Source organism: Macaca thibetana, chromosome 20 (assembly GCF_024542745.1).
Source record: "Macaca thibetana thibetana isolate TM-01 chromosome 20, ASM2454274v1, whole genome shotgun sequence".
NCBI classification, from domain to species: Eukaryota; Metazoa; Chordata; class Mammalia; order Primates; family Cercopithecidae; genus Macaca; species Macaca thibetana.
The window spans coordinates 18,414,292-18,442,105 of record NC_065597.1 but is presented as its reverse complement, the minus strand read 5'-3'; the positions used below and the strand labels follow the sequence as shown (position 1 = coordinate 18,442,105).

At 46.1% G+C, this 27,814-nt stretch overlaps 3 protein-coding genes across 14 annotated transcripts in view; 2 read left to right on the top strand and 1 right to left on the bottom strand.

Annotated features, from left to right (window-relative positions):
- TMEM170A (transmembrane protein 170A) overlaps positions 1 to 27,268 on the top strand; it is a 69,356-nt gene extending 42,088 nt beyond the window's left edge. The window contains exons 2-4 of one of the 6 annotated variants that reach the window (XM_050772811.1): positions 8,667 to 8,715; positions 21,332 to 21,502; positions 25,886 to 27,268. In XM_050772811.1, the coding sequence (XP_050628768.1) occupies positions 21,334 to 21,502; positions 25,886 to 26,016 (300 nt within the window). In that variant the 5' untranslated portion in view covers positions 8,667 to 8,715; positions 21,332 to 21,333 and the 3' untranslated portion in view covers positions 26,017 to 27,268. Of the gene's footprint in view, positions 1 to 7,842; positions 8,125 to 8,183; positions 8,361 to 8,666; positions 8,716 to 21,331; positions 21,503 to 21,649; positions 22,818 to 25,885 lie in introns of those variants that run through there. The other 5 variants (XM_050772812.1, XM_050772810.1, XM_050772808.1 and 2 more) reach the window with 5 other exon arrangements.
- Positions 1 to 27,814, bottom strand: part of GABARAPL2 (GABA type A receptor associated protein like 2) — a 625,498-nt gene that overhangs the window by 111,566 nt on the left and 486,118 nt on the right. The window lies entirely within an intron of this gene.
- The window catches only part of CFDP1 (craniofacial development protein 1), a 934,470-nt gene that overhangs the window by 747,251 nt on the left and 159,405 nt on the right, over positions 1 to 27,814 (top strand). The gene's annotated exons all lie outside the window — the stretch shown is intronic.

Below are 27,814 nucleotides of genomic sequence, written 5' to 3'. Positions count from 1 at the left end.
CAGGCTTGAGCCACCGCGCCCGGCCAACCTCCCAGTTTCAAGCGATTCTCTTGCCTCAGCCTCCCGAGTAGCTGGGATTACAGGTGTACACCACCACACCCGGTTACATTTTTTGTATTTTTAGTAGAGACGGGGTTTCACCACATCAATCAGGCTAGTCTGGAACTCCTGACCTCAGGTGATCCACCTGCCTTGGCCTCCCAAAGTACTAGGATTACAGGCATGAGCCACTGCGCCCGGCGAAAAACAGTTTATTAACACAGGCAGCCAACATCACTCGGGATAAGCCTCAACAAAAAGTAACAAAGTGATGGCTTGGAACGCTGTCTTACACAGCATTTTTTAAAAAGTAAATTTGTAGAGAAATGACAACCAAGGACAACAGTTTTAGGCTTCCAAAGGTAGTAAACTATGGGATGGTAAATATCCGAGAGGAAGCTGATGCAGCAGGATTTGTCTGTAGCAGCCTCTGGTACCGCCTGTGGCTAGGCAGAGTTAATGGTTGTCTCTAGTGATGGAGAATTTATATTGTGCCTTTAGGCAGAAAAGGGGAGGGAAACCTGACCTTTTCCTGCACTTTCTGCTTCTTAATTGCCATCAGCTGAAAATCATTTTAACGTGAAAAAGGCATAATCTGAGCTGACGCCTCCGCTTTCCTCCACCTGAAGAGAACCCGCGTGTGCTCCTTTGTTTTGGACCTCCACCGCTGCCCCGAGAAAGCCCCGGCCAGCCTGCTGGACAAGCAGAGACTATGGGAGGGAGAGTTCAGGTGTCCCAATCCAGGCCATCCTAGACCCGCCAGCCCCTCACCAGCCCCCGCTGATCAGCATGAGCCACTTCGGCTACCTTCTACTGGCCAAAGCGAGTCCCAGGGCTCACCCAGATTCAGAGGTGGGGAAACTGAGTCCACCACTTGAGAGGAATAGCTATAAAGACATATGAGCGAGACCAGCTGAGCCCAGCACTGCCGGCCAAGTCGAAGACTTTAGGAGCAATAAACAGTGCTTATTGTGTTTCAATCATTTGAGTGTTGCGGTGGTTTGTTACAAAGCATTGCCTAACCCATACAGTTGAGAACAGAGGGCTCCTGGCACGTGCAGCTTCCAATTTTCCACGAGGGTCCAGGCTCCCTCCCTACTGGTAGGGCTGGAATTAGTCTCTCCCTTTACCTGTAGGCCCTGTGATGCAGCTGGAAGTGTCTAGGCCCAGCAGCCACCCACAATTAGGGGCAGGCATGCTTGCTGCCTCTGCTGTGGCTGTGGGAGCTCAGGAGGGGCAATCAAAGCACTAGATGTGCTGATGGGTGCATAGGAACAGTGTTGCCTGGAATAGGTAGAGAACCCACCCACTATCAAGAGGCTGTTGGGGCCTCAATGGTGGGCCTTATTTTTGTTATCTTGCAATCAAGAAGATATATTATCCACATCAACACTGTGTCAACTCCTCATGGCCACCACAGACCCTGTGTCTCCTAGCTTTGCCTTTGCAGTGCCTTTGTCACCCACTCCTACAGACCGCCCCCGCCACAACTGCCCCATCACCTCTACAGGGTTAAATCAGTTGTTTTAATTTTTGCCTACCTGATGGGTGAAAAATATTACTCGATGTTTCAATCTGTACTTCTTTAATTCCTGGGGCACCTGAACATTTTTTCATGCTTATTAATCAGCTGTATTCCTTTTTCGTTGTTCGAGGCCTTTGCCCATGTTTCTGTCGACTTACTGCAGGCTCTTTTGAGTGTGCTTTGTTATTTTTGTTGCAAATGGTTTCTCCTAACTTGTCATCTGTTTTTTGTTGTTGTTATTGTTGTTTTGTTTTGTTTTTTTTAACTTACTTTATGGCATTTTCCCCTCAGGCTTCTTAAAAAAAGAAAGAAAGAAAAGCTTCGAGATATAATTGATATACAACATCTACACTTAAAGTGTAGTTTGATTAAACATTTGTATATACCTGTGAAATCAAATCACCACCTCATCACAAATTCCAAAAAGTTTCACCTAGTTTATCATATTGTTGGATGTGAATCCTTTCCTTATGGTCAGTGGATTTTATGTCTTGTTCAAACGACTTTGTCCTCCTACGATGATAAAAATGGTCTTCACACTGGCTTCCAGTACTTCAGTAGTCTAGTGTTTTACGCTTGGATCTAAGTTGCATGGAATATTCCTGATCGGTGCGAGTCATCAGTTCTCCCAGCGCCCTCTACTGAATTATCTCGCTCATCACACACTCAAACTACCATGGGCTGGAATCTGTCCCTCACCCACAGGCCCACTCCACACCAGTGGATCAGGTGAGCAGTTTCTTTAGGTCGAATGACCCCTATGCTGAGGTTCAGTAGGTTATCCACCCTACCTTCACAAGTTAATGGATTTAGATTTAAGCACCGCCCTCCCCCAGCAGATTCTCTTACAATTTAGATATCCTCTCACAGCGCAAATCCTTATTCTGTGAGTGACTCAATTCGGACCATGTTCCTTAAGAACCAGAGCTAGGCTGGGCGCAGCTGTAATCCTAGCACTTTGGGAGGCCGAGGTGGGCGGATTGCTAGAGCTCAGGAGTTGAAGACCAGCCTGGGCAACTTGGCGAAACCCGGTCTCTACTAAAACAAAACAAAACAAAACAAAACAACTTAGCCAAGCGTGGTGGTGTGTGCCTGAAATCCCAGCTACTTAGGAGGCTGATGCATGAGAATTGCTTGAACCCAGGAGGTGGAGGTTGCAGTGAGCCGAGATCACCCCACCGCACTCCAGCCTGGGTGATAGAGTGAGACTCTGTCTCAAACAAACAAAAAACAAAAGAACCAGAGCTAAAGTTTTGATGAAATGGAAAGGATTGGCGAACTATCCATTTTTCCAAGATGGCAATTCATTCCAGCCAATCGAGCATTTTCTCCTTTGGGGGTAAGACCAGAAAACCTGGCCTGTCCTGCAAGTCTTATGTTATTCTGCTCCCAGTCCTCAAGAACTCCACTCATTCATTCAACACACATTATGGGTTGAGCACCAATCAGACACCAGGCTGTTGTAGGAGCTGGAGACACAGCAGGACCAAAAGCAGACAAAAAGCAAAAACCCCTGCCCTAGGCTGGGCACAGTGGTTCACACCTGTAATCTCAGCACTTAGGGAGGCCGAGGCAAGTGGATCACCTGAGGTCAGGAGTTCAAGACCAGCCTGACCTATATGGTGAAACCCGGTCTCTACTAAAAATATAAAAATTAGCTGGGCGTTGTGGCATGCACCTGTAGTCCCAGCTACTCAGGAGGCTGAGGCAGGAGAATTGCTTGAACCCAGGAGGCGGAGATTGCGTTGAGCCAAGATGGCGCCAATAGACTCCAACCTGGGCAACAGAACGAGATTCCATCTCAAAAACAAATAAAACAAAACAAAACAAAACAAAACAAAAACCAGCCAGGCACAGCGGCTCACACCTGTAATCCCAGCACTTTGGGAGGCCGAAGCAGGCAGATCATGAGGTCAGGAGTTCGAGACCAGCCTGGCCCATATGGTGAAACCCCATCTCTACTAAAAATACAAAAATTAGCCGGACATGGTGGTGGTGATGCACACGTGTAATCTCAGCTACTCAGGAGGGTGAGGCAGGAGAATCGCTTAAACCTAATTTTTTGTATTTTTAGTAAAGACGGGGTTTCACCATGTTGGTCAGGTTGGTCTCGAACTCCTGAAGTTGGCCTCCCAAAGTGCTGGGATTATAGGCATGAGACTTCTTCCACTTCTAATAGACTCTACTAGTCTGGGAAATGCACCAAAAAGACAGCATGGTTAAAAGGTCAGTATTTCATGACCCTTTTTATACTTCCTATTTTTATTTTAGATAGGTTTCTTGATTGATGCAAAATGTCAATTGTAGTGGTAGGGAACTGGCATAAGGAAGCTTCCTAAACGGAGGTCTCAAGAGAGAATTGTGTTTCTTTTTTTCTTTTTTTTTTTTTTTTTTTTTTTTGAGACGGAGTTTGGCTCTGTCGCCCACACTGGAATGCAGTGGTGCAATCTTGGCTCCCTGCAACCTCCGCCTCCCGGGTTCAAGCGATGCTCCTACCTCAGCCTCCTCAGTAGCTGGGACTACAGGCATGCACCACCATACCCACTTAAATTTTTCTATTTTAGTAGAGATGGGGTTTCACCATGTTGCTCAGGCTGGTCTCAAACTCCTGAGCTCAGGCAATTTGCCTGCCTAGGCCTCCCAAAGTGCCTGAATTACAGGTTTGAGCTACCGCGCCCAGCTCAAGAGAAAATTCTAACAGTCTTGCTAATGTTCTTGAATTAAAAGGGAAATATGGGTCGGGTGTGGTGGCTCATGTCTGTAATCCCAGCACTTTGGGAGGCCGAGGTGGGTGGATCACGAGGTCAGGGGTTCAAGACCAGCCTGGCCAAGATGGCGAAACCCTGTCTCTATCAAAAATGCAAAAATTAGCTGAGCATGGTGGTGGGCGCCTGTAATCCCAGCTATTCAGGAGACTGAGGCAGGAGAATTGCTTGAACCCGGGAGGTGGAGGTTGCAATGAACTGAGATCGTGCCATTGCACTCCAGCCTCAGTAACTGAGCGAGATTCTGTCTCAAACAAAAAAAGAAAAAAGAAAAAAAGAAAAATATGTATTTTGTACACAATACTTTTGAGTGTAAAATAAGTTAACGGCCGTATGCAGTGGCTCACATCTGTAATCCCAGTACTTTGGGAGGCCAAGGCAGGAGGATTGTTTGAGCCCACGAGTTTGAGACCAGCCTGGGCAACATAGTGAGACCCTGTCTCTTAAAAAAAATTTTTTTAAAAGCTTTAAAAAAATCATTTTCTCTGCAAATACTGAAGGTGTTGGTGCATTGTCATCCAGCCTTCTTCTTCACTTGGCAACTGAACCATTTGATTCTCATTTCTTTGTAGGTGACCTATAGATTCCCTTTGTTTTAGGAATTTCCTCTTTCTTTCTTTTTTTTTTCTTTTTTTTTTTTTTGAGATGGAGTTTTGCCCTTGTTGCCTAGACTGAAGTGCAATGGCGAGATCTCGGCTCACTGCAACCTCTGCCTCCGGGGTCCAAGCGATTCCCCCGCCTCAGCCTCTTGAGTAGCTGAGATTACAGGAGCCTGCCACCACGCCCGGCTATTTTTTAGTAGAGACAGGTTTCACCATGTTGGCCAGGTTGGTCTCGAACTCCTGATTTCGTGATCCGCACCTTGGCCTCCCAAAGTGCTGGGATTATAGACGTGAGCCACTGTGCTTGGTGGAATTTCTTATTTCTATCTTTTTCTTCTTGTTCTATTTATTTTTCTTTCCCTTTCTTTCTTTATTATGATTAATTTGGTGGAGCAACACCATTTATTTCCAGGACCAGCACTGGATATAACACAGTGAATGGAAAAAAGCTGTCAGCACTAATCACTGTCACAAAAATAATCCTACAGAATCTGAAATGCCAACGAGAAGTCCAGCTCCACTGGGAAATACCTGTAAATCACAGGTCTTTCCATTTCAACTGATATGACAACAAGTTTCAGCTTTAATTATTTACCAAATTCCTGAGCCATCTTTAAAGTCTTGTGGGTTTTTTTTTTTGTTTGTTTGTTTGTTTGTTTGTTTGTTGAGACAGGGCCTTCTTCTGTTGCCCAGGCTGGAGTACAGTGGAGCAATGATCACTCACGGCAGCCTTGACCTCCGGGGCTCAAGGGATCCTCCTACCTCAGCCTCTGGAGTTAGCTGGGACTATAGGTGTGTGCCACTACACCCGACTAATTTTTGAATTTTTAGTAGAGACAAGGTTTCCCTATGTTGCCTAGGCTGGTCCCAAACTCCTGGGCTCAAGCAATCCTCCAGCCTTGGCCTCCCAAAAGTGTTGGGTTTACAGGCATGAGCCACCTTGCCTGGCAGATTAGTGAATTGGTCACTTTTTAAAAAGATTTTAAAAGGTATGATTTATGTAGCATAAAATTCATTTATTTTAACTGTACGATTCAATGATTCTTAAAGAAGTTTTCAGGGTGGGCACGGTGGCTCACGCCTGTAGTCCCAGCACTTTGGGAGGCTGAGGTGGATGGATCACTTAACGTCAGGAGTTTGAGACAAACCTGACCAATATGGTGAAGTCCCGTCTCTGCTAAAAATACAAAAATTAGCTGGGCACGGTGGCATGTGCCTGTAATCCCAGCTACTTGGGAGGCTGAGGCAGGAGAATTGCTTGAACCTGGGAGGCAAAGGTTGCAGTGAGCCAAGATTGCGTCACTCCACTCCACTACATCCTGGGCGACAGAACAAGACTCTGTCTCAAAAAAAAAATTTTTATCAGCCAGGTACGGTGGCTCACGCCTGTAATCCCAGCACTTTGGGAAGCCGAGGCAGGCGGATCGCTTGAGGTCAGGAACGAAACCAACCTGGATAACATGGCAAAACCCTGTATCTACCAAAAATACAAAAATTAGCCGGGCCTGGTGGCATGCGCCTAGAATCCCAGCTACTGGGGAGGCTGAGGCAGGAGAATCGCTGGAACCTGGGAGGCGGAGGTTGCGGTGAACTGAGATCCTGCCACTGCACTCCAGCCTGGGCAACAAAGTGAGACTCTGTCTCAAAACAAACCGATCAAACAAACAAAAACATTATTATTCGTCAGAAGCCTCTTCATCACCTGGAACCTTGTGGACATCAGTTATCCTTGGTAACTTCCCTTCCAGAACACCATTGTTATTGGCTGCTATGGTCTGAATGTGTTCCCCCAAATGCATGTCCTGAAACTTCATGGGAATGCGATAGTACTGAGAGGAGGGGCCTTTAGGAGACGATTAAGTCAGAAGAGCAGAGTCCCCATTATGGGATTAGGACTCTTATAAAAGGGATTCGGAGAGTGGCTCCCTTTTTTACCATGTGAGGACGCCTCGGCGGTGCTATCTGTGAGGAACGGGCGGTCCTCAGACATGGAACCTGCTGCGATCTTGATCTTGGACCTCCCAGCTTCCAGAACTGCAAGAACATACATTTCTGTTGTTAATAAATTGCCCAGTCTCAAGTACTTTGTTACAGCAGTGCAAACAGACGGAACATTAGCTTATTCCTTTTTACGATTTCTCTGCCTTCATGTTAACAGGCTCTCTGAAGGGAGGTGAGACAAAAATGTGTGATCCAGGAGGTCAGGAAATCGAGACCATCCTGGCTAACACGGTGAAACCCCGTCTGTACTAAAACTACAAAAAATTAGCCAGGCGTGGTGGCGGGCGCCTGTAGTCCCAGCTACTTGGGAGGCTGAGGCAGGATAATGGCGTGAACCCGGGAAGCAGAGCTTGCAGTGAGCTGAGATCGCGCCGCTGCACTTCAGCCTGGGCCACAGAGCGAGACTCTGTCTCAAAACAAACAAACAAACAAACAAACAAACAAAAAAACTGTGATCCAATTTTGTTGCTCTGAACCGAATCTCTTTAAATTTTATTTTATTTAAAACTATAGAGGCTATATAGCCTCCCTCCCATTCCAGTCCAACACCAGCCTTTGCATGGGCCCTTTCTACTATCAGTTTTAAATAGAGAACGTTCTTGTTCTGTTCATGAAGGTTTCATAAATGCTGGAGTTCAGTCATAACTAGAACTTAACATATCCGTTCCATCACTGTATTTTTCCAGATCCCTGGTAAATCCATATCTCGGGTCTGGTGGGGCGCATGCAATTCCATACTTTGTCACAGGGGGCGCTGCGGAGAAGGGCAGAGCTGGGCGCGCGGTCCCAGAGAGCGCCGTCCAGGAGGGGGCGCGTCCGTGGGGCTGGATCTGTGCGAGCCCTGCGCAACGTTGGGGGCGGGAACAACCCTGGCCCTGCGCCCGCGCGCTGCGGAGCCTCGTGATTGGAGGAGGCAACGGTCACTTGGCAGCGCCGTTGGGATTGGGGGAAGAGGGCCCCGGCTGGAGGTGACGCTGAGACGGCGAGGGTGAGTGGGGGCCGGCCGCTGCCGCACTTCAGGCGCTCATCCCTCATTTCTCTGTGGTGAATGGCGACGGGATGGAGCGCGAGGGGAGCGGCGGCAGCGGCGGGTCGGCCGGGCTCCTGCAGCAGATCCTGAGCCTGAAGGTTGTGCCGCGGGTGGGCAACGGGACCCTGTGCCCCAACTCTACTTCCCTCTGCTCCTTCCCAGGTACGGCCCGCCCCGCGCCTGCGCACTGCGCGCCCCGCCGTCGCCTCGGCAGGGCTGTGGGCGCCCCGAGTCTGGGCGGGGTCCCTGGTGCGCCGCCGATCTGCTGGGTGGGCGCTGTCCTCCTGGAGCTGGGTCCTGCTCCTTGTCCGGAGCCCCTTTTCCCGTCACTTCCTCGCCAGTCCCTGAGGCCGGGCCCCGGAGTCCCGCTGGGCGTGAGGTGCAGGGAACGGCCGCAGGTGGGCCCGGGACTGGAGGGCGCCCGGCCGCCACCCGAGCGTCTCAGGTTCAGAGCTGCACCCCACGAGCCCGGGAGGCGGTGATTCCTGCCCTGCCTGGGTTGCCGCACGGCGCCCGGCCTCCTTCGAGGTGCCTCGGAGCGGCCCGGCCCGGCTCGGCTGAGGGGTCAGAGTTCGCGCTCCCCTTGCCTTCGCTGATCGCTGGCGCCTCGGGCCAAATCCACCCGCTCCGAGACCCGCTCCGCTTTCTAGGAATCTCCCAGACCTGGTGCCACCTGTTGCCAGTTCTCCCACTAAGCCTTCCAGATCTTTGGCACAGCTTCCTTTGAACTCTTCCTCCCCGCTGCGGCGTGAGGTGGGCCTGCTAGGAGAGTTGCTCAGATTTCTAACGCCTGGAAGAAGTCTCCGTGCGCGGAAAGCTGGAGGGAGGAGAGAGGACTTCACCTGGGAAGGAGGAGAAAGGTTTTGAGGGGAGGCACAGTTATTTATGTAGACCTTGAAAGGCAAGAAGACTGGGGCCCCTGGCCCTGGAAGGGGAGGTGGGGCTCCCAGTAGAGGGCACTGAGATCTTCATAAACAATGAGGGACCAGAGCAGAGGGAAGGAGGACGAGATTCCAGCCTCTAGTTCCAAACAAGGCACCTGTGATTTCTTCTCCCCTGGGCAGCGACTGCCAGGCGCCTTTCAGCGCACACCTGGGACTTGCAGTGTTATAATGTGCCCAGGGATTTTCCTGGAGGGATTGTGAAGTAGCAGGTAAAGGTCATCAGGCAGGTTGGGGTCAGATGCAGATGTTCGCTTGTGGTCATGCCTGAAATGAGAGTCTGGCAGCTCACGTCATTTCAGAAGGTGCTGGGATCCCTTTAGACAGTGATATGAAAAAATGGATGGTATTCTGGGGACGCTGTGTGAAAAATGAAATGTTCTTGCAATCTGGAGGCACTACTGGGACCAGATTAATTTTTGTTTCCTTAATTTTCCCCTTTCCTGAAACATTTCGAGCCTGCCGAACAGTTGAGAGAACAGTACAACAAATACCCATGTACCCTTTACCTAGATTCAGTAATGTTTTGGTTTTTCGGGTTTCTCTTTCCATATATATCTAATCATATGTATTACATATAACACTTAGATGTATGTCACATGTCCCATTTAAACTCGAGTTATTCAATAGGAAGTTGCAGAAGTCATAACACTTGATGCCTAGTAATCTTAGCATATATCTTCTAAAAACCATTTTCTGTCATCCACAAAACCATATGACTTCCAAGAAATTGAACATGATAGAATAATGTTATCTAACGTATGGGCCTTGTTTAAATTTCCCCAATTGTCCACATAGATTTTTTTTCCTTAAAAAAAATATATATATATTCCATGATCTAAGGTTCACACGTTACATTAAGTTGTCCCATCTCTTTAGTTTCATTTAGCTGAAGCAACTCCTTCCTTGTTTGAATTTTTTTGAGATGAACATTTTGGAAGAGTCCATGTGAATTGTTTTATAGACTGTTTTACAATCTAGGTTCATTAGATTTTCTTCATGATTAGATGTAGATTAAACATTTTTGGTCAGAAAGCCACCTAGCTAGGTGATGTCCACTCACCAGTACATCACATCAAGAGACATTGAATGTCAGCCCGGCGCGGTGGCTCACACCTGGAATCCCAGCACTTTGGGAGGCTGAGGCAGGCGTATTACCTAAGGTCAGGAGTTCAAGACCAGCCTTGACTCTACTAAAAATACAAAAATTAGGCGTAGCAATGTGTACCTGTAATCCCAGCTACTTGGGAGGCTGAGGCACGAGAATCTCTTGAATCTAGGAGGCAGATGTTGCAGTGAGCCAAGATTGTGCCATTGCACTTCAGTCTGGGTGACAGAGCGAGACTTCGTCTCAACAAAAAAAGAGACATTTAATGTCAGTTTGTATCTTCATTGATAGTACTACTAAGTTTGATCATTTAGTGAAGATGGTGTCTGAAAACTCTACTGTAAGGGTATCTGCATCCTCTCTTACTACTAGGTCTGCTTAACGGGAGTGGCATTCATTATCCTGAATCTTGTGTATTGCTATTTTGGCCCCACAGAAAAGGTTACTTGCAGTTTATGCCAACTCATTATGGCAGAATCATTATTCTGAAGTATTCTGACGTATTTATGTATATGAGGAAGCACTGAATTGATTTTTTCTTTATTACCTGTATTTGCAGTTTAGCCATTTACCTAGGGAGGGTTAGGTAGACATCTAAATGACTGAATTGGCTAGTTGTGGTGGCTCACACCTGTAATCCCAGCACTTTGGGAGGCCAAAGCGGGCGGATCATCTGAGGTCAGGAGTTCGAGACTAACCTGGCCAACATGGTGACACCCCATCTCTACTAAAAATACAAAAATTTGCGGGGCGTGGTGGTGCATACCTGTAATTCTAGGTACTCGGGAGGCTGAGGCAGGAGAATAGCTTGAACCTGAGAGGGGAAGATTGCAGTGAGCTGACATCATGCCACTGCACTCCAACCTGGGCTACAGAGTGAAACTCTGTTTCAAAAATAAATAATTATAAGTAAATGGCTAAACTACAAATGCAGTTAAAATTTTTTCCTTTACCGTTGTCATTTTTAACAAACCTCAAAACCGAGAAACTGAGATCTTTATCTTTTTTTTTTTTTTTTTTTTTTTTTTTTGAGACGGAGTCTCACTCTGTTGCCCAGGCTGGAGTGCAGTGGCCGGATCTCAGCTCACTGCAAGCTCCGCCTCCCGGGTTCACGCCATTCTCCTGCCTCAGCCTCCCGAGTAGCGGGGACTACAGGCGCCCACCACCTCGCCCTGCTAGTTTTTTGTAGTTTTAGTAGAGACGGGGTTTCACTGTGTTCACCAGGATGGTCTCGATCTCCTGACCTCGTGATCCACCCATCTCGGCCTCCCAAAGTGCTGGGATTACAGGCTTGAGCCACCGCGCCCGGCCGAGATCTTTATCTTGTATCAGGAATGACATTCATCTTCGGAAGATACAGATTTCACTAAATCAGAGTCAAATTAGATCTTATTAAAATAATTAAAAACCCAGTAATGTTTTTGTGTTGTCCTTGCGGAAGTCAAGACTGGTCACACTTGAACCGGTCATTTATTCATTCACTCAAAAAATATTTGCTCCGTGTTAATTGTGTGCCTGTTGTTTTCTAGGCACCAAGTCAAGATGCCATCATAACAAAACAAAGCCCCTTCCCACGTGGAACTTTCATTCAAATGGGAAGAGAGAAAACAAACAAAACAGCTGGTGGTGAGGGGCCTAGGAAGGGGGCAGGGCCTGTGTGGCTCAGGTGGAATGCCGTTTGCTGTAAAGTGATGGGGAGGCCCTGGATGGTGATGATATTGGAGTCAAAATCTGAAGAAAGTGAGTAGTGAGCTAATGAGCCAACAGCTACTGGAGGAAGAGCAAGTATTCTAGGCCAGGGAGCAGTAGATTCAGAGGCCCTGGAACAGGAGCTTGCAGAAGAAACACTGAGGAGCCCAGGGTGCCTGGAGGGACTATGTGGGCAAGGGGGAGAGGAGGGGAGGGCAGATCCTGGAGAGCTCTACTGGGGAGTTTTGAGCAGAGATGGGATGATTCTGACTTTTTAAAAAAGTGTACAATCCAGTGGTGTTTAGTATATTTACAGAGTTATACAACTATCACAATTAGTTTGAGAATATTTGTATCATCTTGAGAAGAAACCTTCTTTGTACAAAGAAGAAACTTAGGAAATAATGGCTTTGCATGTAGAATAGATAGAAGGCCCCATCAGGACGGACAGGGTCTGGTCAGGCTAGGACTGAGGTGAGGCAGGCCAGGGGCACACCCAGGAACCAGGGAGGAGCAGGCAGGCAGTATCCAGAGATAGGTGGTTGACTACAGTTGGTAGTTCAGTGGGCACGTCCTCTTGTTAGGAAGAAGTGGAGGGGACAGTTGGACCTCCAGGCAGGGAGGTGGGATTTGGCAAGAGAGGAGCCTCCCACAACGTGCAGAGCTGTAGGCTGATGGGTGATTAGTATCAAGACAGCCCAACTTTAGCTTGGAGTTGCAGGACTACATAGACTTTTTTTTTTTTTTTTTTTTTTTTTTTTTGAGACAGAGTTCAGCTCTGTCGTCCAGGCTGGAGTGCAGTGGTGTGATCTTGGCCTACTACAATCTCTGCCTTGCAGGATCAAGTGATTGTCCTGCCTCAGCCTCCCGAGTAGCTGGGATTACAGGCCGGCACCATTACAGGCCGGCGCCACCACACCCAGCCAGTTTTTGTACTTGTAGCAGAGACGGGGTTTCACCATGTTGGCCAGGCTGGTCTTGAACTCCTGACCTCAGGTGGTCCACCTACCTCGGCCTCCTAAAGTGCTGGGATTACAGGCATGAGCCACTGAGCCCTGCCCAGACTGCATAAGACTCTTAATCCTGAGGAGGACTCATGTGGTCTGCTTAGAACCCCAGAGGAACGGGCTGTGTTGACCCAGTTGTTCACTGGAACACAAGATGAGAGTGGGGCCAGCTGGAAGGAGGGCTGAGTGCTGAGCCTCACGCTGCCCACTTGGCTCGGGTTCTTTCCATTGCTGTCATTTGGGGCCAGGTTGGTCTTGAGGCCTTGATTGGAAGTTAGGTGACTCTGCTGTGGCGGTTAGAGGCCAGGGAGCCGGCCATTATAGACCCCTTTTGTTAATACAGAGTCCACTAGAGGATTCTGCTGTTTGTTCTCTTTCACTGCAATATCTCTCTGAATATCTATCTTAAAGATATGTCTGTCTAGGCCGGGCACAGTGACTCACGCCTGTAATCACAGCACTTTGGGAGGCCAAGGCAGGTGAATCACCTGAGGTCAGGAGTTCAAGACCAGCCTGGCCAATATGGTGAAACCCCATCTCTACTAAAAATGCAAAAATTAGCTGGGCGTGGTGGCGCGCACCTGTAGTCCCAGCTACTTGGAGGCTGAGGTAGAATAATCACTTGAACCCGGGAGGCGGAGGTTGCAGTGAGCTGATATCATGCCACTGCACTCCAGTCTGGAAAAGAGAGTGAGACTCCATCTCAAAAAAAAAAAAAAAGATATATCTGTCTAAAAATATATACTCAAGGAAATCCTCAAATATCTTTTAGGGTAGGGATCTTAGTCTTTTTACTGATATGTCAGCATATAGAATAAGGTCAATATGTATTCGACTGATCAGCAATTAACTTCTTAGTGTTTTTATGACTCTGCTATTGCTACTGTGATTAATTCCACAAATTTAGCAGCTTAAAGCCATACAGATTTTATTGTCTTACAATTATGAAGGTCAGAAGTCCAAATTGGGTGTGTGTGGGCTAAAACCAAGGTTTAGCAGGGCTGTGTTCCTTCTGGAGCTTTTAGTAAGAATTTTTTTTTTTTTTTTTTTTTTTTTTTGAGACGGAGTCTTGCTCTGTCACCCAGGCTGGAGTGCAGTGGCCGGATCTCAGCTCACTGCAAGCTCCGCCCCCCGGGTTTACGCCATTCTCCTGCCTCAGCCTCCCGAGTAGCTGGGACTACAGGCGCCCGTCACCTCGCCCGGCTATTTTTTTGTATTTTTTAGTAGAGACGGGGTTTCACCGTGTTAGCCGGGATCGTCTCTCGATCTCCTGACCTCGTGATCCGCCCGTCTCGGCCTCCCAAAGTGCTGGGATTACAGGCTTGAGCCACTGCGCCCGGCCAAGAATTTCTTTTCTTGCCTTTTCCAGCGTCTAGAGGCCACCTCCGTTCCCTGATGCTTGGCCTCCTCCTCTTCTTCATAGCCAGCAGCATAACATCTTCAAATCTCTCTGACTCTCATCTCCCACCTCCCTCTTACAAAGATCCTGTGATTACATTAGACCTAACTGGAAAATCCAAGACAATCTCCTTTTGCAAGATCCTTACTTTAGGCCGGGCGCGGTGGCTCACGCCTGTAATCCCAGCACTTTGGGAGGCCGAGGCGGGCGGATCACGAGGTCAGGAGATCGAGACCATCCTGGCTAACACGGTGAAACCCCGTCTCTACTAAAAATGCAAAAAAAATTAGCCGGGCGAGGCGGCGGGCGCCTGTAGTCCCAGCTACTCGGGAGGCTGAGGCAGGAGAATGGCGTGAACCCGGGAGGCGGAGCTTGCAGTGAGCCGAGATCGCGCCATTGCACTCCAGCCTGGGCGACTAAGCGAGACTCTGTCTCAAAAAAAAAAAAAAAAAAAAAAAAAAAAAAAAAGATCCTTACTTTAGTCACCACAATGTCCTTTTACCTATGAAAGGTAATCTGTTCACAGGTTTTGGAGATGGGAATGCGAACACCTTTGGGAGCCCATTCTACCACAATGCTTAATCTCATTTTCCAATATCATATTGTATTACAGATTAGTTACCTGATTTAACTTCACCATAGGGAGATGATGTGCCTTTAGCTGCCAAAGTAAACAAACCCGAAGCAATATACTTACTTTAAAGCAGTGAACAAATAAATACTGTAAGATATGTAGACAAAGATTTCTGAGAGAGTTTTGAGCCAGCGAAATGAAAAGTACTGTATGACGATCGATAAACAGCTATTAAATAGATGGCAAATTAAGGTGCAGTAGATTAAAGGGAAATCACTTAGTTTTTTAAGAAGCCTTTTAGATCCAGGTTTGCCTTTGCTATTTAGAGTCCTGTAATAACCTCATGTGAGAGTGTTTTATAAGCGTACTCCTCTACTCATCTATAATAAAACCTTTTTTTCCTACTTGAAATGACTTTAGTGATGCTATATAAAATACATAGTGAAGGAGCTAATGGATATAGCTCAGGGTTGTAGGGGGTGCAGTGTGCCTCCCTTTCTCAGAACCACAGAGAGGTGTTGGCCTGCTATGTATGCCAGGCACTGTTTACAAATTGGCCTTTAAGCTTTTTGGAAAATTGAGATGTGGGTTGGTGACTGAGCGGGCCTCCTGGGGCAGGGGCTGTGCTCCTAGGGAAGTGGGGATGGGTGACATTTTTGTCTCATCATGGACCGCCATAACACAGTACCATAGACTAGCTGTCTTAAATGACAGACATCGTCTCCTGAGTTCTGGAGGCTGGAAGGCTGAGATTAGGGTGCCAGGATAGTTGGGTTCTGGTGAAGACCCTCTTCTTGACCTGCCTTCTCACCATGTCTTCACATGTCACAGAGAGACAGGTATCAAGATACTGAGAATCTCTTCCTCTCATAAGACCATAGTCCTGTTGGGTTTAACACATGAATAGTAGGGGCACATAATTCAGCCCTTAGCAGTTGGATGGCACACCTGTGTTCCAACCCGCCTTCCTGGAAATTACCAGCTTCATATGTTTCTGGCATATTAAGGCTTTGCCTCCCAGTTCAAGGCCTCAGTGGTTCTGGGGCAGCTGGTAGGAAGCCAGGCTCCAGCAGTGCCTTGAGTTACTGCAGAAAGCAGAGCTTATCTCTAAAACTCTGGCATCTCCAGCAGAAGCCCTGGATAGCGGGGACCCAGGGCTGGTCTCAGGTCGGTAGGGGCAGACAGCAGCCAGGTGAAGATTGTTCTGAGTTCTTGGAGGCAGGTTTGCATCTCATTTGTCCACTTTGGACCAGTGAATTCCTGGTGCCATCCTAGAACTTTCTGCAGACTAGGTGTTTGGGTGGTCAGAGGGTCAGATTGATTTGGGAGTGGCAGGTGAGGATTCGGGATAGAAGATGGTCTTTCTGCCTTGGAAGAGAGGCATGGTGCTGTGCTGGGGCTTGGGGATGAGCTGGTGGTGGGTGGCGGACAGGAGGCCTCAGCTGGGAGGCCAGGCTGCTCTTGACTGAGCCAGGAGCCACAGTAGCTGCCCAGGCAGGAGGGATTTGTGGGTGCCACAGCTCTGGTGGGTGCACATTTGTTAGGGAGAAGCAGTATCCAGACCCAGGCACTTCCCCCTCTGGAGCTGCTGCCAGCCAGGGAGGGCGAGTCTCTTGGCAGTGGAAGGCAGGAATAGCTCCTGGCCTAATGGCAGCCAGAAAAGAAACTGCAGTGCAGGAGGATATGGGTTTGTTGTGGAAGAGGTGAGGCCTGAAACCCTGAGGACCAAGAATCCTGCCCTCAATTTCTGATTGACACTGTTGACTAAAGGTGACTTTTTTCATTGGTGGAGGAAGATTCGTTCCTTAGCCTCCCGCATCACTGGGATTACAGGCGTGCGCCACCCCACCTCGCTAATTTTTATATTTTTTGGTAGAGACAGGGTTTCGCCATGTTGGCCTAGCTGATCTGAAACTCCTAACCGCAGATGAGCCACCCGCCTCAGCCTCCAAAGTGCTGGGCTTGCAGATATGACCCACTGTGCCTGGCCTCATTTGTTATTTTTAATAAGCATTGAGACTTAATTGGGGCATCCTTGATGTTTTCACTGAGAACCATTTATCCAAAACAAGACCTGAGCACTCTCACTGAAAGTATTCAGAATATGCTGTGAATTGAAGCTTTATTAAAACTCAAAATGAGCAAAGAATTTGAGCAGTCATCTGTGAAAATGCCAAGGGAGGGTTAAGGGGATTTGGCTCCACCCCTTATCTCCAATAGCCCCTTAAATCCAGCTTCCCAACAAGATTAAGAAGCCTGTGTAAAGGGAATAAAAATACCTTCGTAAAACTGTGGTTTTCATTGGTCTGGGGAAAAACACACACACCCTAACAGTGTGCTTACAGCCCTAATACAGCTTCCAGTAAAGCCTCTGGTCCTCCCCTCCTCCCCCTTTCTAATCCCCTCAAGCCGATTGATGCCCCTAACTGGTCTCTTTTAAATTGTTCATCCCAATAGGCTCATTCTTCCTGAGCAGTTCTTGTGAAAACAAAAGCTTTGTTTTTTCTTACCCTTTTTTTTTTTTTTTTTTAAAGTCTAGCTCTCTTTCCCTGGCTCATGGCGACCTCTGACTCCAGGGTTCAAGCGATTCTCATGCTACAGCCTCCGGAGTAGCTGGGATTACAGGCATTCGCCACCACGCCCAGCTAATTTTTTTGTATTTTTAGGAGAGACGGTGTTTCACCATGTTGGCCAGGCTGATCTCAAACTCCTGGCTTCAAGTGCTAGGATTATAGGCGTGAGCCACTGCGCCTGGCCTATCTAATAAATATTTATTAAATAAACATGCTCAGTACATAGAAGCATTTCCACATGCGTGTTTGTTGTGTTTATTTTCTCAAAAACAGGATCTTATTCTACATGCAGCTGGCTTTTGTTACTTCACAATGTGGCTTGGGCATCTTGCCCTTTCAGTATATATACATCTGTTGCATATTTTAATGGAACTGTGTAGTGTTCTATTACGTGCGTGCACAGAATGTGTTTTCCAAATCCTACAGTGATAGCCATGCAGGTGACTTCTAGTTTTTGCTATTATAGACAATGCTGTTGGGACCTTCTTGTTACGTCTGTCCTTGCCTACCTATGCTTTTCTGTAGGGGGTATCCCTGGAAGTAAAATTGTTGCAGCAAGGGCCATGCACATTTGACTTTCAAATTACCCTGCAAAAAGGTGGTTTTCCAGTTTGTATTCCAACTAGGAGTGTCAGGTGGGGCCTATGGAATAATGCTGTGACAGCCCTTTACTGCTTAAAACCTACATTGGCACTTCAGATCTTTTGTTAAGTCCTTAGTCTGGTGTCAGATTCCCCAAAGGGTGTCCCTCATCTGTCTTTATAGCTTTAACTGTCATTGCTCTTTTTTTTTTTTTTTTTTTTTTTTTAGGCGGAGTGTCATTCTCTGTCACCCAGGATGGAGTGCAGTGGTGTAATCTCGGCTCATTGCAACCTCTGCCCCATGGGTTGAAGCAATTCTCCTGCCTCAGCCTCCCAAGTAGCTGGGACTACAGGTGCCCACCATGACTGGCTAAGTTTTTGTGGGATTTTTTGTATTTTTAGTAGAGACAGGGTTTCACTATGTTGGCCAGGCTGGTCTCGAACTCCTGATCTCGTGATTCACCCACCTCGGCCTCCCAAAGTGGTGGGATTACAGGCATGAGCTACCATGCACGGCCATCATTGCTCTTATAAAGCCTCTGTGCTTTGGTAAAGCCCGTGTTTTTTTTTTTTTTTTTTTTTTTTGAGACGGAGTCTCGCTTTGTCGCCCAGGCTGGAGTGCAGTGGCCGGATCTCAGCTCACTGCAAGCTCCGCCTCCCGGGTTTACGCCATTCTCCTGCCTCAGCCTCCCGAGTAGCTGGGACTACAGGCGCCCGCCACCTCGCCCGGCTAGTTTTTTTTTTTTTTTTTGTATTTTTAGTAGAGACGGGGTTTCACCATATTAGCCAGGATGGTCTCGATCTCCTGACCTCGTGATCCGCCCGTCTCGGCCTCCCAAAGTGCTGGGATTACAGGCTTGAGCCACCGCGCCCAGCCAAGCCCGTGGTTTTTAATCAGGGTAGTTTTGCCCCCCCAGGGACATTTGACAATGTCTAGAAATATTTTGGTTGACACGACTGGGAAGAGAGTGCTGCTGGCCAGAGGTGCCTCTCCATATCCTACAGTGCACAGTGCAGCCCCCATAATGAAAAGTTATCTGGTCCAAATGTCAATAGGGCGGAGGGCGGTGGTCAAGAAACCCTGCTGAGCTAAGCTCTTCACTGATCTCAAAAATCAGTTGCTACTTGCCTGCCTCTAGCCAAGGATGGACAGTGGGTTTTATCTAACGTGTCACCGCCAATCCCTCCCTATGGGTAGCTAGAGAGCTACCTTGAGGATTCTAAGGCCTTGCCTTGGGTTCACTGCGGGGAAATGCTACACGGACCATTTAACAAATTGTAAAGTCACATTCCAGCAGGACGCTTTTGTTTTCTTTGTATTTTCCAGGGTGCCTCATGCATAGTTTTTCATACATAGTTGATTATATGAATCTTAATGTTGCTTGAATTACAGACACCTTACCAGTGATTAGAGTTTTGTAGGAGCCAGCTCTCCTAACCTGCCCTGTTGTTTACCTGCCATTTGTCTTCAAGCCAAACATTTATATTTTCTGGTATTTATTTCATATCCTAAAGAGCTTTGAAATCCTAATAGGAGGTGATGGCTTGATGTTTACTGCATTGTCTTTAAAATGATTGTGGAATGAATATAATTGTATAGCTATCCATTGTAGAAGGCCGAGTGATCAAAAGGTCAGGAAAGATCAACAGGCATTGATTGCATAGTACCCTACCAATTGGCAGTTGGGCTTGTGCCTCTTATGGGGGGATTATTTTTGTTTGGGCTTTTTGTTTTTTGGGGGGTTTTTGTGAGACCGTCTCACCCTGTTGCCCAGGCAGGAATGCAGTAGCATGATCTCAGCTCACTGCAGCCTCTGCCTCCCAGGCTCAAGCAATCTTCCCACCTCAGCGTCTCGAGTAGCTGGGACTACAGGTATGCAATACCATGCCAGGCTAATTTTTGTATTTTTTGTAGAGACAGGGTTTGCCTGTATTGCCCAAGCTAGTCTCAAACTCCTGGGCTCAAGCGACCTGCCCACCTTGGCCACCCAAAGTGTTGGGATTACAGTCGTGAGCCACCGTGCCCAGCCATGGTCGGGGGACATTATTTAGGTCAATTTTGAAATCTAGGTGAACCTTTTTTTTTTTTCAGTTTGAGGGTACAGGGATTGGTCAGCTTTTTCTGTGAAGGGCCAGATAGTAAATATTTGAGGCTTTAGGGGTCATGTGGTCTGTGTCACTGTTATCAGCTTTGCACTTGAAGCTGGAAAGCAGCCATAAACAATACTTAAATGAAAGGGCATGGGTTGAATAAGTATATGTGTACAAAAGTAAATGCTTTCAGATAAGTGTGTATGTATAAAAGTATTAATGAATGGGTTCAGATAAGTCTGTGTAAAAAACAGGTGGTAGGTCTGTGGGCAGTAGTTTGTTGAACCCTCTAAAACCATCAATATTTGGATATTTGACTGATGAACCCTACTTTGCAAGTAAATGGTGTTGAAGGCCGGGGGCGGTGGTCCCACACCTGTAATCCCTGCCCTCTGGGAGGCCAAGGTGGGCGGATCATTTGAGCCAAGGCGTTCAAGACCAGCCTGGGCAACCCGGTGAGACCCCATCTCTAAAGAAAATACAGGCCAGGCGCAGTGGCTTATGCCTGTAATCCCAGCACTTTGGGAGGCCAAGATAGGCGAATCACCTGAGGTCGGGAGTTTGAGACTAGCCTAGCCAAGATTGCGAAACCCCATCTCTACTGAAAATGCAAAAATTAGCCAGGGGTGGTGGCATGCACCTGTAATCCTAGCTACTTGGGAGGCTGAGGCTGGAGAATCAGTTGAACCGGGGAGGCAGAGGTTACAGTGAGCTGAGATCGTGCCACTGCACTCCATCCTGGGCAACAGAGTAGTGAGACCTTGTCTCATAAGAAAAGAAAATACAAAAAAAAAAAAAAAAAATTGCCAGGCATGGTAGCACACGCCTGTAGTTCCAGCTACTCTGGAGGCTGAGGTGGGAGAACACCCAGACCTAGGAGGTCAAGGCTGCAGTGAGCCATGATGGTGCCACTGTACTGCAGCCTGGATGACAGAGTGAGACCCTGTCTTTAAAAAAATTTTTTCAAAAAGAAAAAATAAATGGTGTTGAAAATGAAATCATTGGCCGGGCGCGGTGGCTCAAGCCTGTAATCCCAGCACTTTGGGAGGCCGAGACGGGCGAATCACGAGTTCAGGAGATCGAGACCATCCTGGCTAACACGGTGAAACCCCGTCTCTACTAAAATACAAAAAAAAAAAAAAAATTAGCCGGGCGAGGTGGCGGGCGCCTGTAGTCCCAGGTACTCGGGAGGCTGAGGCAGGAGAATGGCGTGAACCCGGGAGGCGGAACTTGCAGTGAGCTGAGATCCGGCCACTGCACTCCAGCCTGGGCAACAGAGCCAGACTCCATCTCAAAAAAAAAAAAAAAAAAAAAGAAAATGAAATCATGAGTATGATGAGTACCCTCTGCAATGATTGTCCTGGGAAAGGCAGTGATTCACAACTTTTCTTTGTCTTCCCTTGTAGAGATGTGGTATGGTGTGTTCCTGTGGGCACTGGTGTCTTCTCTCTTCTTCCATGTCCCCGCTGGATTACTGGCCCTCTTCACCCTCAGACATCACAAATATGGTAGGTTCATGTCTGTAAGCATCCTGTTGATGGGCATCGTGGGACCAATTACTGCTGGAATCTTGACAAGTATGTTAGACATTAAAATACCAGTCAAAAATGTTTAATATGACTAGTCAATTTCAGGACCTATTTTAGAAACATATCTGAGTAGGATGAAGGAAAGAGTGACGTTTAACCACAAGTCTTTTTTTTTTTTTTTTTTTTTTAAAAAAGACAGGTCTCCCTATGTCAGCAAGGCCGGAGTGCAGTGGTCGCAATCTTGGCTCACCGCAGCCTCAACCTCTTGGACTCAAATAATCCTCCTATATCAACCTCCCAAGAAGCTTGGATTACAGGGGTGTGCCACCATACCATGCCTGGCTAATTTTTTTGTGTTTTTTTAGAGACAGGGTTTCGTCATGTTGCTCAGGTCTAGAACTCCTGAGCTTAAGCGATCTGCCCACCTCAGCCTCCCAAAATGCTGGGATTATAGGCATGATCCTCTGTGCCTGGCCCAGTTTTTTTAATGTATTGATTTTTTTTTCCACCCTCAAGGCCCTATTACTTGGCTAACATCTTTGACTTATTTAGTCAGATTTCATCTCAGTGGCTTCAGGGAAGTCATATTAAACTTTGTGAGAGATATCTTGTGAGAGAGGCCACCAGCAAGAGGAAAATTTATCTTTTCGGAAGCTACTTCTCCTTTCTGATCAGCTATCGCTTGAGCATTGGCCCTGCAATATAGTTGGTGAATTACTTCCATACATGTGGGTGTGGTTGCTATAAAGATAGGAGACAAATTCTGATGACAAGAATTCTTTGCTAGATGTAGTGGCTCATGACTGTGATCCCAGCACTTTGGGAGGCAGAGGTGGGAGGCTTGCTGAAGCCCAGGAAATTGAGACTAGCCTGAACAACACAGCAAGACCCCATCTCTACAAATAAGAATAAAAAATGTAGCTGAGTGTGGTAGTGTGTGCCTGTGGTTCCAGCTACGTGGGAGGCTGACGTGGGAGGATTGCTGGGGCCAGGAGGTCCAGGCTGGGCTGCAGTGAGTCGTGATCACGCCACAGCACATCAGCCTGGGCCACAGAGCAAGACCCGAGGGGAAAAAAAAAAGAATTCTTGTTTAGAAAAGTACCCGGTTAGTGCTCTGGTTATTTTTTTCCCCTTAGGACTTTCTGAATAAGAATTGGAGTAACATGATGTTATGAATTATTTTCAGGCCTGTTTTCGGGGCATTTGTTTTGTTACGGCTTTTGCTTATGGGATAAGACACAGTTACAGAAATGAGAACAATAAGTTTAAATCATTTTAAAGCTCATACATAAATATAAATGTGTATTTTATATAAACTAAAATTTCTAAGTAATTAAAATGTAAAATCCTCCATTTTCCCATCCCTAAAGTAATTAAAATGTAAAATCCTCCATTTTCCCATCCCTAAATAATAGCCACAGTTTACATCGTGGTGTGTATTTCTTTTTTTTAGGTATAGATGTAAATATAAATATATTCTTATAATACAGAAATGTAATATTCCTACTGATTTGTAACTTTTTTTCACCGTGAATTGAAACCTTAGCGTCAAGCAGAAATCATTTGCCTTCTGTGTCTTTGACTTGAGTTTTTTTTTTTTTTTGAGAGAAAGTGGCCTAGTTTCTTTGTGTTCTGTGTCACCTACTGCTTCTTTGGAGACTTTATGTCCCAGGATGACTGGCTCCTAGGGCCTGTCTTTGTTTGTTCCTTAGTAAAATAGGGATGAAACTACCCACTCATACCCTTGCATGATTGAGCCAGTGTGTATATGATGTACTTAAACATGATCCCTGACGCATAGTAACTGTCAAATACATACTGTATTCATTTCTGTCTTTAAGGCTCTATGAATAATCTGTTCCCTTTCCATTTGCTGCTCCCTTGGATATACTTTTTCCTTTCTTCACTTCATTATCGCAGTCCCACTTTAGGGCCCAGTTCAAGTTCCTTAAGCTTCTTTCTACCCAACCCACTCTTTCTGTGTCCTAAATTTTGGAGGGGCCCAATGAAACATGTCTTTCAGATGTTAGTAACAAAACGTATGCATTGCCAGTGGAGGTGGGCATTTTATTTTATTTTATTTTGTTTTTTTTTTTTTTTTTTGAGACGGAGTCTTGCTCTGTCGCCCTGGCTGGAGTGCAGTGGCCGGATCTCAGCTCACTGCAAGCTCCGCCTCCCGGGTTTACGCCATTCTCCTGCCTCAGCCTCCCGAGTAGCTGGGAGTACAGGCGCCCGCCACCTCGCCCGGCTAGTTTTTTGTAGTTTTTAATAGAGACGGGGTTTCACCGTGTTAGCCAGGATGGTCTCGATCTTCTGACCTCGTGATCCGCCCGTCTCGGCCTCCCAAAGTGCTGGGATTACAGGCTTGAGCCACTGCGCCCGGCCTTGGTGGGCATTTTAAATCACTAAATGTTCAAGGCAGCCAACCTTTGGTTAATACTGTTCTTTCTTCTTGTTAAAATATGTTAATATACCTTCATATCACATTTATGAAATGTGCCAGGCATGGTGGTTTATGCGTGTAATCCCAGCACTTTGGGAGGCCAGCTTGTGATGATCGCTTAAGTCCAAGAGTTCAAAACCAGCCTGGGCAACATAGTAAGACCCTGTATCTACAAAAAAATAAATAAATAAAATAGCCAGGCATGGTGGCATGTGCCTCTAGTCCCAGCTGCTCAGGAGGACCACTTGAACCCTGGAGATTGAAGCTGCAGGGAGCTGTGATCATGGCACCGCATTCCAGCCTGGGTGAAAGAGTGAAATACTGTCTCAAAAAAAAAAAATTGTAAACATGTGATTGAGACACTGTATGTTATTTTGCGTTATTGCAAATCTGTTTCTGTCTTGTGTCCCCAGCTAGATTCCAAGTACCTAGAGAATAGGGATCATACCTTATAAAACACAGAAGTGATCTGCAGAAGAAAATTTGAGTGAATGAACACGCTATGACCAAGGAGAATTTTATCTGGTGCATTTTGGGGGGAAGGTCATATGGGAAATCTGGATCTATTCTTTTCTTTTTAAAATTTTTATTATTTATGTATTTTTATTTGAGAACAGGGTCTTGCTCTGTCACCTGGGCTGGAGTGCAGTGGCATAGTCACAGCTCACTGCAGCCTTGACCTCCCAAGCTCAAGTGATCCTCCTACCTCAGCCACCCAAGTAACTAGGATTACAGGCACGTACCACCACACCCAGCTAATTTTTGTATTTTTTGTAAAGACAAGGTTTTGTCATGTTGCCCAGGCTGGTCTCAAACTCCTGGGCTCAAGTGATCCTCCTGCCTCAGCCTTCCAAAATGCTGGGATTGTAGGCTTGAGCCACTGTACCTGGCCAGATCTTTTTTTTTTTTTTTTTTTTGGCGACAGGATCTGGCTCTGTTGCCCAGGCTTGAGTGCAGTGTCGCAATCTCGGCTCACAGTGACCTCAGCCTCCTGGGTTCAAGCAACTCTCCGGTCTCAGCCTCGCGAGTAGTAGGGATTACAGGCGCATGCCACCACACTTGGCTAATTTTTTGTATTTTTTGTATTTTTAGTAGAGATGGGGTTTTGCCATGTTGCCCAGGCTGGTCTCAAACTCCTTAGCTCAGATGATCCACCCACCTTGGCCTCCCAAAGTGCTGGGATTACAGGCGTGAGCCACCACGCCCAGCCGGATCTGTTCTTTTCAAACAAATGAAATGTTAACTTTCTTGGTACAATGCTGAACTCCTGTAGTAACTTAGATGGGTATCTGCATAGATACAGGGGTTTTTGTTTTGTTTTCTCAATTTGTGGGAAGTTATAGTGACTAACATAATAAAAACAATCAATGACTTGGGAAACAGGAAGGAATCCCTGAATCTCTCCTCTCATGCCCTGTGAATTAATAACAATATGACTTAGAGTCCTCCTGTCTTCCCTTCTCAGCCCACTACTCCCTCCTCCATCCATTTCTTGAAGGGAACTATGAGTATGACAGAAGGTGGCGCGGGGGTTCCCTGTGGCCTGAAACATTTCTTGCTTAGTCTAACTCAAAAGACTGTTTTTCATTTGTTACCAAAAATGTAGTAGATCCCTGTTAAAGGCTAGGCATGGGGTAACTGGTAGGGGAATACACAGATATTTTTGAGTTCATAATCCAGTCATGTGGGAATTGCTATCTTTGTGATTTTGATTATTTCTTCTAGATTATTTTATTCAATAAATCTAGGAGACTCTTGATTTTAAGGAGTCAGCATCTAAAAGTGATCTGCAAGCCATGTAATGAATACTCAAAGCCTAGAGTAGTCCACAGAAAGAATAGGGAAGACCTAACATTTCTGTGAGATTTAGATTTCAATATAAAAATCTAGAACATTCTACTTACAGTAGTATTTTAAATGTTGTATTTTCATGAGTTTGTTAATCTTGGCTTTTTGTTTTTGTTTAACATTCTTGCGTTTTAAATCAGGTGCAGCTATTGCTGGAGTTTACCGAGCAGCAGGGAAGGAAATGATACCATTTGAAGCCCTCACTCTGGGCACTGGACAGACGTTTTGCGTCGTGGTGGTCTCCTTTTTACGGATTTTAGCTACTCTATAGCATACATCCTTATGCTGAGATGTTGAACCTAAACTTTATGAAATCCTCCAGAAGAATACATTATGGAGTGTAGTGTTTTCTTAGTTCTTCAAAGGGAAGCAACTTGGATGAACAGGAACGTGAAGAACAACATCTCAGCCTTTTCTTCATTTTGAAGCTCCTGGAATTGAAGACTTACGTGGACTCCTATCATCTAAACCAAAACAAGTCTTTTGGCTTTCTTTTTTGTAGATATTTAATTTAAGCAGTTTTCACATGTACCTTTACCCAAGCCAAGTCAACAGTGTCTCTGGGGTGGCATCCTTTGCACTGAAATTTACAGTATTCTGTGAGATGTCGCATATTTTGAAGAAACTATGGAAGATACTGGTTTATTTCAAATGAGCAGAGTATGTTGTATTAAAATCTTACCTAATCTTGATTAAAATTTGGCAAACTCTTTTCTTTACTAAATCTTAGTGACAGTAAATGCCAAATAGGTTTTGGTTAAGTATAGTTTTAAAAACAAATTTAGTGAAATAAAACAGGAAAAAAAATTTAAGTATAACTCAAGTAGAGGCTTTGGTTCCACTGTTTAAAGAAAAAGTAGATAACAATGAATAATGTGACATTTTCTGGACAACTGTCTTGACAACTCTGATTAAGATATTTTAAGAGATGTGAATTTGTTATTTTGTATGTTTTATCAAAATAAGCTAGCTAATTTAGACTTTTTAGAAGATTTTCTGTACCACCTTTCCCTATCCCTTTTCTCTTAATTTTATTCCATTTAATTGGAAACATTCATACCCTATTAAATGGCTTAAGTTGGAAATTTTGAGCCAGATTGGTTTGGACATTGAGGCACAAATAAGATACTTTAAGCATTCTATGACAGTTTTTCTTAGTGACTTTGGTATACTAATGACCCTTGAGAAACTATAGAAGTGCATCTGAAACTAGAGTTAGTGAGGCCGGGCGCGGTGGCTCAAGCCTGTAATCCCAGCACTTTGGGAGGCCGAGACGGGCGGATCACGAGTTCAGGAGATCGAGACCATCCTGGCTAACACGGTGAAACCCCGTCTCTACTAAAATACAAAAAAAATTAGCCGGGCGAGCTGGCGGGCGCCTGTACTCCCAGCTACTCGGGAGGCTGAGGCAGGAGAATGGCGTGAACGCGGGAGGCGGGGCTTGCAGTGAGCTGAGATCCGGCCATTGCACTCCAGCCTGGGCAACAGAGCTAGACTCCGTCTCAAAAAAAAAAAAAAAGAAACTAGAGTTAGTGGTTATTGATTTTTTAGCTTAATGTGTTTACCTGGTGGTGACTCTTCGGCCCACTTTTACAGTATTGGGTATCAACTCCCAGAAAGTGCCTAAAATTTAATGTTCAGATACGCACCCCTCTCCCCTTTACATTTTTATTCAAAAGAATTTATACCTTTAAAGAGATTTAAATATCAAGAGTTTTTTAAAACTTAATTTTAGCTATTTAAATTTTTATTCTACTGCCTAACTTTCTTTTTCATTAAAAGGCCTGAAAACTGTGACTTTTTGAAAGGGAAAGGCTCACAGAAATTAAGTATCTAATGTGATCCTTACCACCTAAACTGTTTTGTATGGAATACAATCAGTGTGGTGGTAGTGGTGGTGGTTATCTGTCTTCAAAATAGTTTCTGGTAATTAAATCTTACTTTTTTTTTTTTTTTGAGACGGAGTCTGACTCTATCGCCCAGGCTGGAGTGCAGTGGCGCAATCTCAGCTCACTCCAACCTCTGCCACCCGGGTTCAGGTGATTCTGCTGCCTCAGTCTCCTGAGTAG